At 41.4% G+C, this 19527-nt stretch overlaps 1 protein-coding gene across 1 annotated transcript; it reads left to right on the top strand.

The window, feature by feature from the left end:
* The first annotated feature begins 2711 nt into the window (after positions 1–2711).
* On the top strand, positions 2712–16525 carry laptm4b (lysosomal protein transmembrane 4 beta). The gene is made up of 7 exons (XM_085791557.1): positions 2712–3018; positions 4268–4385; positions 6277–6350; positions 6481–6603; positions 6740–6838; positions 9043–9138; positions 14179–16525. Exons 1-7 carry the CDS (start codon positions 2926–2928, stop codon positions 14251–14253), a joined length of 678 nt encoding a protein of 225 aa, XP_085647683.1. The 5' UTR covers positions 2712–2925; the 3' UTR covers positions 14254–16525.
* The last annotated feature ends 3002 nt before the right edge of the window (positions 16526–19527 follow it).

Raw genomic sequence — 19527 nt, 5'->3', positions numbered from 1 at the left:
GGCACGCTTACAGAGCCTGACCTCCTTCGCCTCATCTCTCTCCATCCCTTATCTCTCAGTTCATTTCGGATTTACCAGTTTTTAATCTCTCACAATCTCTGGCTCGCTCTCCATTCACCTTCACTTCACAGAGATATCACGTTTTTTCCATTCCTCACTGGCTGGCGGATTGTCATGATTAATGTTTTTTCTGGTTTGTGTGTATGAAAGGCAGATATGAAGGTCGCTCTGAAATGGATGGCACTGCGCTTTGCTCAAAGCCCTGCTATGAGAATCACTTGCTAATGCGTTTTTTTTTCCTGTGTGTTTTTTTTTTTAAAGATCCATCTAAAGTCCCTGTGTCTAAAACCCACATAATCCTATGATGTGAAACAAGTCAGTGGAGTGTGGCGACATTATACAGCCAAACTGATGTATCAGTGCACCCAAACCCTAGCAGTGGGATTTATTGTTCTCCAGCACGCCTGAGGTCTGAGATTAAAGGGCTTTAGACTTCCGGTCATTATATTAAAGCCTTTTCTATATCTACACAAATGTGTCTGTTTAATAATGACAACATGACATACAACTTGACTTGTCATTAAAACAGGAAAAATCACTTTGACATCATCTGTTCTGATTGCACTCCAGCATTTAAAGAGGTGGCAGTCTCGTCATTATTAAGTCATGGCGAGGGGAGGAAAATCCCCTAATGTGATGGTGATGCAGTCCACCCACCAGAGCTTAGAGCTGTGGTCACTGGTCCATCTGTCAGGCTTGGTTCAGGATGTTTGTACGGACATGGGGAGAGTTTCTTGTTCCAACACCACAAACAGACCGATCTCCAGCTATTTGATCTAGTTCTGAAATGAAAAACATTCATGACATCTTCCTAAATCTCAAGAATAAATTGGGCTGTATCATTCTGTAATGGATTTGACTGAAGGCCTACTTTCAGGAGGCTGTGACTCACTTCATAAAAAGGCTTCAAACAGCTGCATTGGAGCACAGCCTGATGAGCCTGTGAGGGGGGCCTGAAGGCCTCACTGACTCCTTGTGCTCCCCCCGGTCTGTGCAGAGCGTAAAGCAGTGTTATGCCAGAATAATACATGGCCCTGTATACATTTGAGTAAACAACAATTGAATGCAGGGATGTGTCTAATTTAATTATTATATGAAGGTCTTGTGTATTTGTAGTGCATATGAATAAGTTAACTTACTATCAATCAGATCAACACAAACCCAACCCAACAAACCACGCAGTAAACCTGCAGCAGACAGTTTGCCTGTTAAATGCTGCATTTACTGGCATTTGACTTTCATCTGCCATCACTTGAAATTTACAAAGAAAGCTAAATATTAGCAATAATAGAACCGTGCCATACTGATGATATAATAAACCAAACTCCTTAACACCGCTAACGCAGGCAACCATCTTCACAACTTTAATAGTCAAAAAACATTCAACAAAAGTGTGACCCACAGTCTCTCACTTTTTTGTGTGTCCTAAGAAATGTCACAACACAGCAATTAAAAGTTAAAAGGTTCTAAAACCTGGACCAGTTAGGAGCCACATTAGGCCAAAACGACCAAACAGGACATCAGTTAAAAAGCCAAAGTACAATTTCAAAATGATTTAAAATAACCTATTTCTAGTGGGCTGGGCTCTCGCTGGTGGCAGCACAACCTTCAGTCACTGGGGGGATGGATCACAATAAAACCTGAGCAGGGTAAGAGAGGTCTTGTTACCTCAGCTCTGTGGTTATGCTCTCCTAGCTTGAAAGCCTTAATGGTGCTCCAAGGGGCTCCAGTCCATCACAGATCCACAGAGTTCAGTATTTCAGACCACATTTTGGGGAGTTGGACCTCCCATAACCTGCCAATCACTATGGGGAGAGGGGAGCAGAGTCAGTTTTCTGAATTTGTAGCACAACTGTATCTTTAAAAGTGTTTTCTTCAGTTGCAGTGCATTGAGCTCTCTCACTGTAGCCTACATTACTGATGATTTTATTAATTTTTCAAAAAAATAACCTATAGTAATTGGCCTGGTCAGCATTGATAAGGAAATAAATAATGAAACTGTGTTGTATTGTGAGGGGGTCAGCGGGGGCCCAGTTACTAGTTTTACCCTGAGCCCAAACAGGAGATAAATCCAGGGGTGGACAAGACATACAGACGTGCAGGTCCTTATTCGAAAACGGAGATTTGTCTTTGTGTGTGTGTGTGTGTGTGTGTGTGTGTGTGTGTGTGTGTGTGTGTGTGTGTTTGTGTTTGTTGTGGACTTTACTGGACCTTTAGTTTTTTTGTGTGTGTGTTTTTTTTATGAATGTACATTCAAGTAGCCTATATTTCTACACCAAGTGTGAATACACATTTGTCATGACTGTTTTGTTGTTGTTGTTTTTTTCAAAATTATTGTTGGCAATAACATACAACGAAGATAAATCCAATAAGAAAAAAACAAAACAAGAAAACAGACACTGTGATTAAAGGAGAAAACTTTAAAAACATAAACATTTTGTATGCATGTATATGTGTGTGTGTGTGTGTGTGTGTGTATGTGTGTGTTTGTGAAGCATTTTGAGGTCCATCATCATCACCATCCAGCCCCTGGAGCCTGGTCAAAAACCTTCCGGTGGTCACGTGACTCGGGATGAGCCAGATTAACGGCTCTCTCTCTGCGCTCTGTGCGGTTGCCAGGGGAGCCGAGCAGAGCGCTTCACTCCACTCGCTGCTGAAACAGGCGAAACAGCGGCTCAAACACAAACACTACAGGCTCCTCGGATGTGGCGGTCCTAGCAGCACCGAGGACGTCAACTGGCTGCCCCCTCGTCTTTCTTTTCTTTTCCGGACCTCGCACCACTTGAACAAATTATTTCGACAGCATTCATGAAACAGCTTTGAAATCCAGTGCGGGATAATAACATATTAGCTATAAAGAAAAAGATGATTTCGCCGTGGGACCGGTGGTACTCGACGAGCTGCTGCCTCTGCTGCCATGTACGGACGGGCACCATTATCCTGGGGATATGGTATATGGTAAGTCCGATTTTTACAATATTTATCACTCGATGTCAAGCCTGTATGTCTTCACAAATGGCTAAAAATGGTGGTATGTGCGGCGAAATGTGCACAAAATATGAAGCGTCAGTGAGTTTAACAGCGAAAAGCTAAGTTAGCTAGCTGCTGTTTTCTGTTTTGTTTGTGGGTTCATTTGTGAATTGCCATTTTGAGGATGTCCTCGGTTACAGACGTGAAGTAGCACTTTTAAACCACAGTGTCTGTTTATTTGTCACCAGCATTAGCTCTGGAGACTTGTTTCATCTCTATTCTGTCTCATTTTAATCAAATTTAATCGTGTTAACAAAACCATGCCTTTACTTTCCCTGGCTTTAAGCTGCACTTTTTTCCCCCCCTCATGTTGAATTGATAACTGTACCAGTCCATCCTGTTTGATCTGTCCTACATTTGTACCGGTTTAAATATAGGGGTTTGCTTCTGTTTTTACCCGCATGGGATAACCTAAAGTTTTAAACATAGTCCAGTAAGCCTGGTAAATCCCTGACCTTTAGTAAGCGTCACCCCCCCCCCCTCTGTCTTTGACCCTACTACTACTACAACTACAAGTCCCATCAAATGGAGCAAAGGCCAGAAAAAGCAATAAATACCTCTATAAATAAAGATGTTCTGACGTTAGGTGAAATCTAAAACTCATTAAGTAATTTTGTCTTTAATGTTGTTGGTTGGATAAATGCTGCATGCAGTGACCCCTTTCAATGACCCTGCATCAGCACCAGTGCTTCATATTATGCCAGTATTAGATCCGATTGGTCCATTTTAGGAGGTACAAGCCATTTGAATGTCACCCTGGGCTCTATTAACTGTCTATTTTGATGTTGGAGGCTAAACTCTTAAGCCCAAAATGAGCAGACTAAATGACAGATGGACAGAAGTCATCATTCTCCATGGCCCCTATTATAATGTTTTGTTGTCAGCAGTAGACCTGTGTCATTTTAAAGAGTAACTAAAAGTCTTTAGTCTTAACCTTCCTAGTTTGCACTGATAGATGCTTTTATTTTGATCTTCAGTGGTGTTTTGTGTTTATTTGACATCTGTGTTAATTACATGAATTATGATGATAAGATTTATTTTGTTTTTTATGTACTTATGTCAGAGAATTGCCACAGATAGAAAACATTTTTTTAAAAGTATGTAGATAGGACAAAGTATCTGAAGGTCAACCCAATAATCTTCACTATTATCAAAAATATTTTTCATTTCCTTACAGCTCATCAATGCAGTGGTTCTACTCATCTTGTTGTCGGCTCTCAATGACCCAATTCAGTACCGCTACCACCTTACCAGCTCCGAGCTGGGGACTGACATTGATGTCATGGACGATGCAAGTGAGTGCAGCTCATCCCCTCATTGTTACCTGTCCGACTTGGTATGAATTGTCGACTGGTGTGATAAATTTTGTGGCGATGTCTTTGTTTATATCACTGCAATCTCATTATCCTTTGGTTTATCTTTCACTGCCTCTCAGAAACTGTGATGGGTTATGTTTTTGTTATTTTGTAAGAGGTGACAGACAATGTTTGAGAAAATAATCAGCAGATAAATCAAGAATGAAAACATTTGTGTCTTGCAGCTGTTTTCTACCGTTCAAAACACCCATTAAAGATGAATCACCGCAGATTTGCTTTGGAGGTCTGCTTTATTTTCTAGTTTTAAGATTTCATCTAGAAGGATTAGGGGTTAGACAGTCGCATCTTTTTAAATGCAAATTGCTTCCTCTCGATGATAGACTTAAAAATCTTATTTTACCTAACCTCTCAGTGCCGCTCTAGGGTTAAAACACATATTGAAGTGGCTGAAACAACAAGAAAAAAAGACCAAAACTGTGACATTAATTTGTTTCCAGTACAGATTCAGCTGATGCATCTAAGTGACGAGCTAGAAAACAGTACAAGAAGCCAGTACGATCATGTTTCAATCTCACTACCACATTGTCAACATGTATAAAAGATAGTATTGCGTGCTTCTTGAACAGAGTTAAAATGTTTGAAAAGGAAAAATGCCTCCTCACAGTCAACATTCAAGCTATAACCAGACACTGTATCGACCGAGTCCTTGAAAATATCATTATACAGTTTGAAGGCTTGGTAACAATATTATTTGGATATATTATATATATATATATATATATATAATATTTCCAAGCTGTGCTCTGCCAGAGAGAGCTTGTTAAAAACAACAGCATGTCCATGAAACCCCATGTGTTTCTTCATCTCTTAAAAAAAAAAAAAAAAAATCTCTCTCTCCTCTCTGCCCAGCACTTCTTTTCCCAGAATGCTGCTCTCAGCACAGACATGGCTGAGTAGGCTCTGCACCATAGTGAACAAATCAGAGTGCATGTGTATTTTGAGTGCTTCCCCTCCGGCAGCTATCATCATCAGAGTCGCCTCTGGAACGCCACAGACCCTGTCACTGGCTACTCTGATTAAAAATGACTGCTCTAATTCTCCGTCGGATTAAAACGGCCATCTTGACTGACTCCCCCCTTTTTAGAAAGCGTTGTCGCTTGTGCCGCGTCAGTCAAAAGATTGTGAAACAGTGGGAGAGGATGGAGCTAAGCTGTTGTCATGGTTTTTTAAATAGGCAGGTGTCAGTCCCACCAACATCACTTTGATCATACGCAGAGAAATCCTGAAATTAAAACTAAGATGATACAGCTGCATCCTTTGAGGCGAATGGCAGTGCATCATCTGTGTGCACGTATTGTTTACACATGTAGTGCATGTGTGAACATGTGCTTAGGATGTGTGGAAGGGGATTAAGATAGAAGGACGTCATCATTTCCTTGGTCTATCAGTACAGTAATAATTACTGTTAGATGTGTGTGTGTGTGGCGCTTTAATCGTCATGGAAGTTGTTTTCATGACGATGATCTGGAGCTCCTTTAGCTGTGCGTGTTCGAACGTCCTGTCTTTGGTCTCATCAGTTCTCACAGCTGCAACGTGAATGTGAGAAGGGTGTGAAATTTAGTCAAATTTAGCACCTCTTGCATAACAATTACCCACGTGCCGATCATGTTTTATCCAAGGCAGATTGGGCGCTAAAAATAGTCAGGTTACTGAAGGTGCTTTGTTCATAAATCCATGTCCCCATAAAGACTATTTGATTACATCAGTGGATTCAAGGTTCCAATGAAGTTACGTGTTTTCTGCTGTTTTCTCACTGCTAAACTAGATTATCTGTTCTCACACAGTTGTGTTTGTGTTTTTCTCTCTGCAGATATCTGCATAGCCACTGCAATATCCCTGCTTATGATTCTTATATGTGGCATGGCAACATACGGTGCTTACAAGGTAAACAAACAGAAATGAGAAATGTTTGCAAAGCCTTAAGATGGACTGATGATCAGTAACCGCTTTATGAACTTGTTAAACAAACCCTTTCTCCTCCCAACCTTTGTTTTTTTCTATCTCTCCTCTGAAGCAACACGCTGCTTGGATCATTCCATTCTTCTGCTACCAAATCTTCGACTTTGCTCTTAACACACTGGTAGCCATTAGCGTGGTGGTTTATCCCAACACAGTGCAGGACTACCTCCAGCAGCTGGTGAGGACCATTTCACTCTTCACAGTCAAAACGCAGACTGACTCAACACATTTAAAGTAAAGTTTGTCTGATAACTCTCTTTGATGATCTGACAGCTATTTATTTCATTTTCCTCTCTCTACCTGTCTTCCTTCAGCCGGGGACATTCCCTTACAAAGAGGACATCATGTCCACCAACAACATGTGCCTAGTTTTTGCAGTCCTCCTCTTCATTGGCTGCATCCTCTCCTTCAAGGTGAGCCGCAAAGCAACAAATCTAGTTTCTGTTTTTGGACAAACCAGAGCTACTTTCTGTCAGTGCTGCCATCCCGAGATCATGAGATCACCCATGAGTCAGTTGACAGCCGACATGAATGAGCTTCTAACTTTCTCACTTGTTAAGTAGAAGGTTTAAAAAAAAAAAAAAAAAGTAACTCTCAGGATGCATGAAAGCCATGAATCATTGATGCAATCCTATTCAACAATGGTTCATTGTTAAATAACTGTTTTAGACACAAAGAGATAAAAACACATGGGCTCTTCTAAAAGGACACACATAAAAAAAGTAGTCCTGTCTCCAGCTGTATTAAAATACTGTGTATGTGAGCACAGAGTGAAGAGAGAAGCAGAATCAGACAAAGGGATAAATGCAACTGGCCTACGACGTGCTACAGCCATATACTGGGTTTGATCTAGTCTTGTTTATAGATATGCTCATCACATTGCAATGTGATTAAAGCAATTAAGTTTCACATAGTTTTGCACATCTCCTCGCACTATGAACCATATGGCATGTATAATGAATCTGTCACTGTGAACTTTTCCATTATCAATGTTCTTCACGAGATTATCACGCAGTTAGGGAGCGGCGGGTCAGGGACAACAGGAAACCAACTCCCGTCAAGCTAATTCCCCCTTAATGCATGGATGATTCTCCAGGCGCAGCTACGCTCTGGGGCTCTGGAACGAGATGGAATATGAAGTTGCAGTCATGTGTACAATCAGATCAAGTTGTTTCTCCTTTAAGCTCAGATTGGAAATGTTCTCGGCAGATATCCAAAGCCAGAGCCGGGGTTTTATGATAGGAAGCAGCCACTGGAAGACAAACTGCCGGACTGGCAGAGAGAGAGAAGGGTTATAAATGTCACCACTCAGACGCGCAGAGCTTTGTTGCACAGCATATGTGGCGTGGTTGGACTGCTCATCGCTCCAAAATACAAAATTAAAGATTAAATCCACATGTGTCCTTGCTAAGACCTTGCCAAGCAAAATCAATAGAGCCCAGTTTTTATTGATGGGCTGCATATTCAGTACAGTTGCTGCTACTGTTGCCTTTAGTGATGATAGTTGAGTGAGTCGACTGGGAGGGGGGCCAGATCTGAAACCTCAAGGACGCATCTGGTTGTCAGCACAGAGGCAGCACCTGCTGAAGTTTCCTGCAAAAGCCAAAATCCTCTACTCGGCTGCATTTGGCAAAAATGACGGATGCAGACAGACAGAAGGAAGTAGAGCTGAAGAGAGAAATGAGCCGAGATAGGAGGGGAGAGGATGCAGCAGATACAAAGGTGTAAATAGACTGGAGCTCGGATGAATGAATGAAGAGAGATGGTATGACGTACTGTAGAATATAAACAGCCAAGATCAGACTGTGCAGCACAGCCCCTCTGCTACAAAATGTTACTGTACCTCACAAACAAAATAACCATTTTACTTCAAGGACAGAACAAAAATGTGATGTTTTCCTCCGGTATTGCATCAATATACAAGATACAACCTGTTCAGTCAGCCAAACAAAATAAAAATGACTATAGAGTGAACCCTAATTTTAAAATGATTAAAAAAAAAGAAAAAATGCGCTGTTTTATTTGATCAAAATAACAAGTTGAACTGGTTCGGTCCTACTGTTTGCTGTGTTAGCAACATAACGTGTTTCTAAAGGTAAAATTGTGCAGCGCTGCGGTGCATAGTGGTTAAGCTGACCTCAGTTAAGAGTTGGTGTCACAGTGAGGAGGTCACCTCAGCAGATGGTAAAGTGATTGGCTGGCAGTCTGTGTGGCGTCCTGGTTGGTTGGTTGCTCTTACTGCTGGCAGAGGTACCGACTCAGCAGGCTACTCACACATAAACACAATGAACCTCCTGTTCTTCTGCCAAGTCAGACAAACCTAAACCTCAGTGCAAGGCACAGCCTCCCTGGAGCAGGAGATGCCTGTTAAGTTGCTTTTGGTAAAATACTGGAAACATTGAATCGCTGTGTGTCCTTACCCATCTCAACGTTCCCAAAGATAACTGTTATATCACCGTTTTTTATGAGGTATTGATATGACGCATCTCTGCTGTCATCATCCCTAACCTTGGTGAATGGATGAGATCATAGCGAGCAGCATCAGTGATAATGAAAAGTGGAGACAACGTGGCTAAAGGTCATTGTGTGTGTGTTCTTTGTTTTTCTACCGGGACAGGCTTACCTGATTGGCTGCGTGTGGAACTGCTACAGATACGTGAGCGGCAGGGGCACCACAGAGGTCCTGGTTTATGTCACCACGAACGACACCACGGTGAGTCCGACTCCTCATCAGCACCTCTCAGCTCCTCGCCTCAAGGACATCCTGAACCCCCCCCCCTTTCCCAGATCATGATATAATTGCATTTGCACACTATTGATTTTTTAATACAGTTTTGGCTTATAAGCTTTCAATTTATTAGAGCTAAAGCTTTGGAAAAGTCACTGTCATCACTATGTGAAGCACTTAAACTTGAACTTCTGTGTGTCAAATGCAAGGCTCAACCTCTAGAGCTCTACTAAAACAGGACTATATTCACTTTTCATGTTATTGCAGTTAAATGAGTTGATACCTCTAAATGTACAAGGTAAGGATTCTAGGTATAACTTGTAATGTAATGTAATATATTTCATATAGCTACATAATTGTGCTTAGAGTAGCAATTTAGACTCAGAAAAATAAACATCTTTCATTTTTTAAATTCTCAAACCGCATTAACCTCAACCTACTTGAAGAGTTCACTGAATCCGTTTAACGCAAGAAGATGGGAATGGTTTTCTATTCAGTGTGGGAAATAATTTCTGTAATAAGATATACCTTAAACTGTTGCTTTCGTTATTCGTAAGCCACATTAATAAGAGATGGAAAAGCACCACCTTCACCTCACAGCCGAAAATTGTATCGACTGTTTCAAATTAAGAAAAAAGAGAAAGATCAGAGAGTCTCAAACTGAATATATGTTGAAATCTCTTTTGTACCAATCTAAAAAAAAAAAAAGTCAGGTCATTTCACACATCAAATAACTCTTTAATTTCCAAGAGGTTCAGGTTAGTGTGGTCCTGCTACTAGAATAGGCGTCATGTCACAGTTTCTACATACAGCGACAGAGTAGTGAGTAGTGCCGACTCTGCAGTGTAAACAGTCCAGATCCTTCTGCGGAGCTGTTAAATCTCCCAGTGTTGTCACCGTAGACTTGTTGGTGTCAGTGCAGTAGGTGCTGTAGGTCATCATCCCTACGTGTGATTGGCCAGCTGGTTGTAGCCTGTGTCGTTCATCCCTCAGTGTTGACTCACGAAGCTTCTCAGAGGCTTTAGCATAGTCATGGTTTCCATTTGTCTGTCTGTAATCCTCCACACTGATACATAAGACATTAATCTGTCTCACACCCGCTGCCGTCTCAATGCCTAGCTCTTCATCTGTCTGTCACTTTGTCCTTGTGTTGTCACGGCCGCGGCTCACTGCTGACGTTTTTCACCTTACGAAACGGACTCTACAGGCAGGAGCTTATCCAGCAGGGTCTGATATCCTGTTGTGTATCATATGGCCTTTGACAAATACTGAATATGTGCCGGTCTGGTTCGTCCACTGCAGGTATGGTGGAGAGCAGACATGAGGGGGAAAGAAGTCCTGTTTTCGTCAGTCAAAAAAACTGTTGAAAAAAATACTTACTAAAACTAGATGGACTTTATAATTGTAAAATCGATTAGAACTAGATGGATTAACAATTAAAGTGAAACCGACTATTTTCAACTACCCCTCAGGGTTTTCAAATGGTTTCCTGTTCTTTATTGCTGCTTGTTCTGCTTGGTGATCCTTCTGATTAAGATCTCTGGTAGACCACAACATTGCTTTATTAAAATAGCAGGGTGGCTATTAGCACCATGTGCTGATCTTTCATCTGACTCTTTGCCTTAAGGTTGATTTCTGATCCAGCACCAATGACAGCTTTTTTTCTTTTTTCTTTTTTTGGGATGTGCGTGCCTCTACTTCCAAAAAAATCCATAATGTTTTTAGCAGCCCTGTCAGTCTCTGCAGCAGCCCAATATGTGATCCAGACAGTATTAGATAATCAAAATGGAAAGTAAAAAAAATACAAATCTTAATATGTAACTTGGATTTTTTTTGGAATGAAAAAACTAACAAGGGAACAACAATAGAAATAACAAAACAAAACTTCTAATCTGTTTTTTGAAAAGAAAGAAAATTGCAAAAATGACACTGAGCTTTATTTATGTATTCATACATTTTTACCAGTCTTTGAATTTGCCATTTGGCGGTTTCAGTTCTCCATAAAGAAGGAGTCTGGGCTGGTTTTTATAGGGATTAGAAATTAAATGTGAATTTTAGGATTAGAAATAAAATTTGTCACCAAGGTGAATTTTAAATCATCAAATTACACACAGCGAAACAAAACAAAAAAGCAAATTTTCTTTAAAACTAATATATTAAAACATTTTTCAGTGTAGTTACCGTATTTCCTCTAATAGAGGCCGAGGCCTTTATTTACTTTAGCTGCCCAGGGGAACCGGCCTGTATTGGAGACCGGCTTATATTTGAGAGAGGCTATTATTTCTTCCTCTGTTTCATGCTGGTGCTCAAATTTGACAGTTACCGTGCTCAGTTTTCATTCTGCCTACAATTAATTATATTTTTTTACACATTACTGTAGCAGGTACCGCAACAGCAGCGATCAGCTGGACAGGATTAGGCTAATAAACGCTGGAGCACAAGTGGTCAGAATGAATGAATAAATAAATAAAAGTAACACCATGTCATGCGCAGACCAGTTTTGTCACAGATCGGGTAGCGTCGCAAATCGGGTAGTGACACGCCATGCTGCTAAAGCTCTCTTCGGTCGAGTTGTCAGTGACTGTTTCCTTGAAGCGTGGGTTCATGTGGCACTTCAGATCTAGCTACTGCCATCTGCTGGCACTTGTGGGTTACTGCATCCGTGTTTGGCCGCCTGAGACCAGTGCATCCACAGTGACTGAAATTCAGGTTTTTTCTGTTTGTTTGTTTTTTTCCCATTGACCCGGCCTGTATTTGGGGCCGGCCTTTATTTGTTCGTGTAAACCACGCCCCCGGCCATTATAACAGACCCGGCTATTAAATAGATACCGGCTACTATTAGAGGAAATACGGTAGCTTATGAAAACAGAAATTTAGTGTTAGTATACATGTTTTTAAAAAAATCTACTTCAATAATGTAAAAACAAAACAGAACACAGCAAACAGCGAAAGTAAGTGGGTCAAAGTGAAGGCCACAGAATAAGCTGAGTGAATTTTAATTAGAGAAGTGTCAGGGGACAGATAGAATCTACATAAAACAAATATCTGGGGCTCAGGACTCTCGTATCGGCCTGAGCAGTGACGATATGGTTTTATCATGACGCTCCTCTCGCCACAAACAGTGAAGAGTGAATAAAGTGCTCCTTCTATTTTTACTATTAGAAAGCCAGCAGTGTGTCTAAATGGCTTTTTACAGCCTCGAACATCAAGTACCCAGCTGCTTATCTGCCCCGCTTTTATATAAATGCCATTAAAATGCACAAGGGTCGTCTCTCTCTCTCTCCCTTTCTCTTTCCTCTCTCCTCTCTCTATATATCTCTGCCCCCCCCTCTCTCTCTCTCCTCTTCTGGACACGTTACATAACAGTCTGCTTGTCCGCTTCATTTCAAATCCTCCCCGTGATGTGTTCGCCGGGCCTCCCTGACTGTTTCACAATTCAATCCCCTCCGAGAATATTCTCTCTCTCACTTTCTCTCTCTCTCTCTCTCTCTCAGTGAATTAGCAGCAGGGCTGGTTTTATAACACCATTTACAGAGAAAGACCTCTGGTAGATAGGAGGCAGCGCGGCCTGCAGAGCAGAGGGATGTTGTCCTTCCAGCTAGTAATGCCTTCTATAGGGATGGAGGAGCATAAAGGGCTGGGAGGAATCGGGCAGAAACATGCAACAGTGACTCAGGCTGTGTGTGAAATCACTTCCTGTTGACTATACAATGAACTAGTTTACTGTCCGAAAACGTTTACACAACGTGAGAGTATCAGCATGTGAACTACTCAAACACAAAATTATGATTTCAAGCATCCCAACTGTCCTTCACTGCTCACCGTTGATGGACGACTTTGTCCCTATTACAGAGGGATTAGTGAATGACTAAACACAGCAGTTATTTTGGACACAGCTTAACATGAGGCTACATAACTTTTGCTTAGCAGCAGCCTCTTTGATCACAAGTTTAAACTGCACACTAAACAGGGAAAAAGTCATTGAACAATATAAATCAAGATGACTTTTAAAGTATGAAAATGATGTCAGTCACAGTTTCCCACATCTTCATTTTGATTAAAGGGATACTTCACCCATGATCGATAATTCACCACCATCATGCCAAGGAAGGGTTTGGAGAACTTTCGGAGTTAGCAAAACGCTTTAGGAGTTCCAGGGCGGTCCGGCTGGCAAAGGATTTTCATATAATGGCAGCGGATAGAGTTCACTTTTGAATCGTCCAAAACACACACTATGAAACATCCAGATACCTCCATACTGCTCGTCCGTACTCACCCAAGTGTCCTGAAGCCACGACATGAAAAAGTTGTTCCGAAAAAATTTATTTGATCTGTTTTTATCCTTGTTGTAGCAGTAACTCCCAGTAGCTCTGTTGATGTTTGTGCACATGCGCAAGATTTGCTGCGAGATGTTTGTTTGCTGTTGTAAACCATTGGATGTATGAGGTAAACACGGGAGAACATCTCGTAGCAAATCTCGTGCATCTCGTGCCGCCACTGGGAGCTACTACTACAACAAGGCTAAAAACAGAGATCAAATTAATTTTTTCATGTCGTGGCTTCAGGACACTTGGGTCAGTACGGATGAGCAGTATGGAGGTATTTGGATGTTTCATGGTGTGTGTTTTGGACGATTCAAAAGTGAGCTCTATCCGCCGCCATTATATGGAAACCCCCCTGGAACTCCAAAAGCGTTTTGATAACCCCGAAAGTCCTCCAAACCCTTCCTTGGAATGACGGTGAGTAGAAAATTGGTGAATTATTGATTTTGGATCCCTTTAAACATTTTCACCACTTGCTACCATCGGTACCAGTTTAATTTGCTCTTACCATGTAGTTTAAATCTCAGAAAAGGGGATCTTTGAGCATCAATAGCTGATGGTTTCATCACAGGTAGTTGTGGAGGATGTGCGGCCAATTCAGGAAAATCCAATGGTTTAAAATTGTCCCAGTTGAACTGTGTAACTCATAACGGAGTTTCTCTGAGTTTGGACTGAGCCCCTTTTTGGTTCTGTCACATTTCAGGTCCTGCTGCCACCGTACGAGGAAGCCATTGCCATTCCACCCAAGGAGCCTCCTCCTCAGTATATGGAGGCGTGAGATACACGCTCACTGCTGGACCCGATACCCCAGACACCCCTCTACTCCCCCAAACGCCTCCCACGTCTGTCTCCTACAGTAGGACTCTGGACTCTGGCTGGACCATGTTGAAAAACCAAGGAAAAACAACGTCTTACATGATTCCTGCCAATCTTAGATTAGATTAGACTCACCCTGAGCCAGTATCGCCACCAACTCTGCCCCTTCCGCCACTCACTCCTGGTTGTTGTGACGTATCCTCCTCCCTTCTCGTCTCCTCTGTCCTCCTCGAAGGACAGCATCGCAGCAACTTTGAGACCGCTCCCTCTTGGCAGCTGCTGTCCCCCTGGCAGCATCTAAACTCTCGCACACCCTGAACACTCTGTCCCAACTTAATTTGCACTTTTCTTTGAGTGAAACGTGCACCCACCGGTCTGGCCACCAACTGTTAACCCCCAATACTGTGAATCTCCCTCGTGGTCTTTGTCTAGAAACAAACTACCTGAAGAGAGATAGTGACAGAGAGAGAGAGAGAGAGAGAGAAGGAAAGCGACATACGTGATCAGTTATGCAAGAGCACTTTTTTCAGAAATTGACAAATTTCCTTCATTGAATGTAATGTTGGGGTATTTTTGTATGACTTTTTTGTATAACAGTAAAAACCGAGAGAAAAAGAAGTGAATAGTGAAAGGTCGTCCTGTTGTGATCAAATATCATCTGTGAACCGATGTAGCTCGTCCTGCAGGAAATCGAAAGAAGGTTCCCTGACCAATAACGACGTCTTCCTTTTGTATCCATGTAACACACTGTCTGTCTGTCTGTCTGTCTGTGAAAACCTGTCAACCCGTCGACTGCCAGTGAAAAACCTTGTTCACCCATCGACTTCAATCACAATCTATTCCAGTTTGCCTTCCTGCCCCTTTTCCTGAACTGCTCCAAGCTCTCAAAAAGACAGTGAAGCAGTCATCAGCGACAGAAAAATGCTTTACACGTTCACACACACTACACATTCACATCCAAAAAGGCAATACATATATTGAAAAAAAAAAAAAAAAGTCTGATGTGTAAACATTAATGAGTGGATATGTTTCAGTTGAGACGTCTGTCTTGTGTCCCCGCTGAGTTGCGAATGCATCAGCATTGACTGTGTCTTTATTGTTTTATTTTTATTTTTTACATGGATTATAGTGTATAATCTGATCTTTTGAGCTGAGCTAACTTAGCTGGACTGAGGGCATTTTCCTATAAAGACAGCGTGACGTGCTGCTGTACATGCAGAGACTGTGTGCGTGTTTATGTTTATGGTTGTGAGCGTGTGTGTGTCTGTGTGTGTGTGTGTGTTTTCTGCTTGCCTGCGCGCTCTGTGTGAAATTATGATGTAACTTCTAGGTCCTTTATATGTAGTAACATCTTTTTTCTTCTTTTTTGCACATGCAGTGATATCATGTTGAGATATTTCCTGTGCTGGTGACATTTTTGACTTTAACAGTAAATTGATGGGGATTTTAAAAGCATTGATTTAGCGTTGCATAGTAGCACAAACCCAATAAACCGTATACGAAGCTAGGTGGACAGTGTGAAATGCTTGTCTTTTGCCTAGAACTGTTTAGGCAATCGTTGAGCATTATTAGAAATAATAATGGAACAAATAACAATCCTATTCTTTCCAGTAATTCCCAAGTAGTATTTGTTATGAAGAGAAAGAGATTAAATGAGTTACAGACTATGCAATAGAGCAGTCAACAACTTGTTAGACCTGGAAATACATGTAAACCATGAGGTAGTGTTTGATACTAATACTGTAGTTGATAATGTAGCCCTCTGTCGGCCCCCCTCATCATCGCCCCCGTGTGAATTATGACCATCGCTTCTGCAAATCCAACAAAGCCGAAAATGAAAATTGCACTTTAAGGTCAGCGTGAGCTCACTGCAAACTGATGTGTTTGTGTTTTCTACGTCTTTTACCGTGCTATGCTGTAGCTAAGTGGTTCTAATATGATCAGCCGCCCGCATCTGGATGATACAAGCCTCCAAAAACATTAACATCTGCAAATCAGTATTTACGCTGTTGTGATGTGACCGAAAAGATGCAGAGTGATGTCTGAAGGGAATTTGATCAGAAGGGGTTTAGAGGGGGAAAAAAATTTGTATCTAGACGAGCGGATGGCCGAAGCCTCATTTTATTGGAATCGTTCAAGACTGTTCTCCATCGCTTTTCCATTCACACACATCCTCTTGTTGGATCTGCATGAGCTCATGTCTTCAATTCTGAATAATAAAAAAGCAAATTGAACCCGTGTGTCTTGCTGGATTTTTTTTTATGAGTCTTTAATAAAAACAATGTTTCAGTCAGATCCTGTGATGTAGCAGTGAATTGTTTTCAAGGTTCAAATATTTGCCATGATGCAGAATTAATATTGAAGCAAGCTCAAAGAAGATATTTGATAAAAAATTTGTTTTTTTTTAAACACACATGCAAGATGATATTCGAGCCCACTTCAGAGAACATGGGCAAGATCTCAACAATAATCAAAACTAGAAAATTTCCTCTCGGGAAATTTTGAATGGGCCACGGGAGCTACTGCGGGTTGTGCCATCTCTGTCAACATGGGTATCAAACCCACGATCTTAAGGTCAAGACAGAGCTGATCGGACAGACACATGATCATCTTTCTATAAGCACTGATATGGAGGAGCTGTAACCACATTAGGTTAACTGTGTGTGTGTGTGTGTGTAACTGTAATCACATGAAGCTGGCTCTAGAGTCTCTGTGTGTGTGTGTGACTGACTTGACACATAGTTAGTTAGTAGCTGCATCCTGTGTCAGTCTGATTTAGCTGTGTCGGTGTTTATAAACATTTAAACGAGCGCCAGGTGGATTGTTTATGAAGTTAACGAGCTCTGGCCTGAGGATCAAAGAGGTTACCACGGCGATAGGGGCCCCTGCAGGCTGAGACAGACAGAAACGTGGAGAAAAAGAGCCATTTTCTGCCTCTGCACCGGTCTCACATTTAGGCTTAGGGTGAGAAAACGGTAACTCCTATCAGAACAAAACACAGATCAACGTTGCTCTAAGGACTTACTGAAAATTTCGGTACGATTTGGTGTTTCTACAGTAAATATTTTGGCGACGCTGGCAGTTTTAAAACATCAGGCCGTTCTGCTTCTCTCAGAAAATATTTGTATTGGACTCAATGAGGAGCAGAGACAGACGTGGCCGCACTTAGAGGCTCAGAGTTTAAATTCTGTAAGTCTCTCTGATATTTTGAGCAGATTAAGAGATCAAGGATGAGCTCGTCTACAACCGTGGCCGAAATTATGTGTGTAGAGTGTAAATTGTGGCCGTTTGGAGTTTGGATAGAGAAAAAATCTGGAGTTTTTCTGGCATCTCTCCCACTCTAACCGATGATGTCACCCACTCTGACACGAACATTCCGTGCAATACACACCCATTATAATCTCATAATTTCTCCAAAAATGATCATGGTCATTGATCATGGATTGATCAAAAACTATATGACCTGGGGCGTCGCGTGGCGTAGTGGTTAGAGCGGGCGCCCCATGTATAGAGGCACAGTCCTCGCTGCGGCCCCGGTTCGAGTCCCGCGTCGGGCGCCATTTGCTGCATGTCATCCCCCCTCTCTCTGCCTCCCCATTTCCTGTCTGTCTCAACTGTACTATCTATAAAGGCATAAAAGCCCAAAAAAATATACTTTAAAAAAAAAAAAAAACTATATGACCTATCAAAACGTGGAGTAATACGCCAATACACAAGACTTGTGTCTACTGTTTAAAGTTTAAATGGAGTCTCTAGGTGAAAGTATGCCTGAGCAGTAGACGTTTGTTAAACTCCAATGATTGGTCTTTTTTTCCCGCCCGTCCCATTGATTTCAATGCAAAAATTTTGCGCAGTTTTTCGCGACTTACGTCGCAAAAAATTCGTAAACTGTTGAGAAAAGTAATAGCACACCGATCCCGATCAAGCCGCACGTTTTGATATATAATATGTCCTGCATAGCGAATCGAAAGTCGGCCGGAAGTGGAAAAATAACTAGAAAAAACATTTCCAAGAATGGAAATGGTGTGAATGCTGAAAGCAATGCTGAGTGAGCTGAAGAAATTGTTGAAACAATGCTGAATGAGCTGAAGAAAGAAAGAAAGAAGAAAAGGACAGAAGGAAAGAAAGAAAATGGGAAGGGTAGATGGAGAAAGAAAGAAAGAACAAAAGGACAGAAAGAAAGAAGACACAGAGAGAAGGGTAGATAGAGAAAGAAAAAGGTAAGAAAAACAGAATAATAGAACATAAAGAGAATAGAGAATGAATGAAAGAGACAGAGGAGTAGTAAGAAAGAAGGAAAGATATTGGGGTGGATAAATGAAAGAGAGAGATATACAGAGAGCAGTAGAAAGAAAGAAAGAAATGGGGTAGAAACATAGAAAGAGAAAAGGAGTAGAAAGAAAAACAGAAAGAAACAAAGAAGTAAAAAGAAATGGGGTGAAAGAAAGAAAGAAGAAAAAGAGAGAGGGGGATGATAGATAGAAAGAGGTAGATGGATGGATGGATAGGGAGGGAAAGATAGAAAGAAGTTATGTAAAATACAAATGAAGGAGTAAAAGAAAGAAAGAAAAAGAGAGAAAAAAAGAGACAAAGGGTTTATAGATAGATAGATAGATAGATAGATAGATAGATAGATAGATAGATAGATAGATAGATAGATAGATAGATAGATAGATAGATAGATAGATAGATAGATAGATAGATAGATGTTAAAAGCTGCGTCCTATGTCCCAGGCTCCACCTGTAATTGTACTACTATTAATAGAGTTGGAAAGACTTAACGTCTGAACTTAAATTCATGAGAAAAATATAAATTGTTGGAGATGTTTACATCAAAAGTATAAAATAATTGAGAGGTTGATGAATGTGAGCTGAAAACCTGTGTGTGTGTGTGTGTGTGTGTGTGTGTGTGTGTCTGACGGTCTCTCTGTCTGCGTGTACATGTGCAGAAAGCCACAGAACTCCTCTCTCCCTAATGATCTGATTGATTGGCAGCCTGCCCTCAGAAGTTACCATGGCGACTCAACTAACTGCTTACATTTTACTGTGTGGAACAGTGTTGTGTTTGTGTGTTTGTTTGTTTGTGTATGTGTGCATGTGTGACTGTGTGTGAGTGTCTGTGTGTGTATGTCTGTGTGAGTGTGATGCCTGTATTTGTGCGTGGACATCCGCTGTCAGTCTGGTTTATCGTGTGTGTGTGGGGCTGTGTTTAAAAACATCTTAAAAAGACGACAGG

This window comes from Trachurus japonicus, chromosome 11 (assembly GCF_045865225.1).
Source record: "Trachurus japonicus isolate A0001 chromosome 11, Traja_1.0".
Classification (NCBI taxonomy): domain Eukaryota; kingdom Metazoa; phylum Chordata; class Actinopteri; order Carangiformes; family Carangidae; genus Trachurus; species Trachurus japonicus.
The sequence above is the reverse complement of the archived record's forward strand: the minus strand, read 5'-3'. Positions and strand labels throughout refer to the sequence as shown.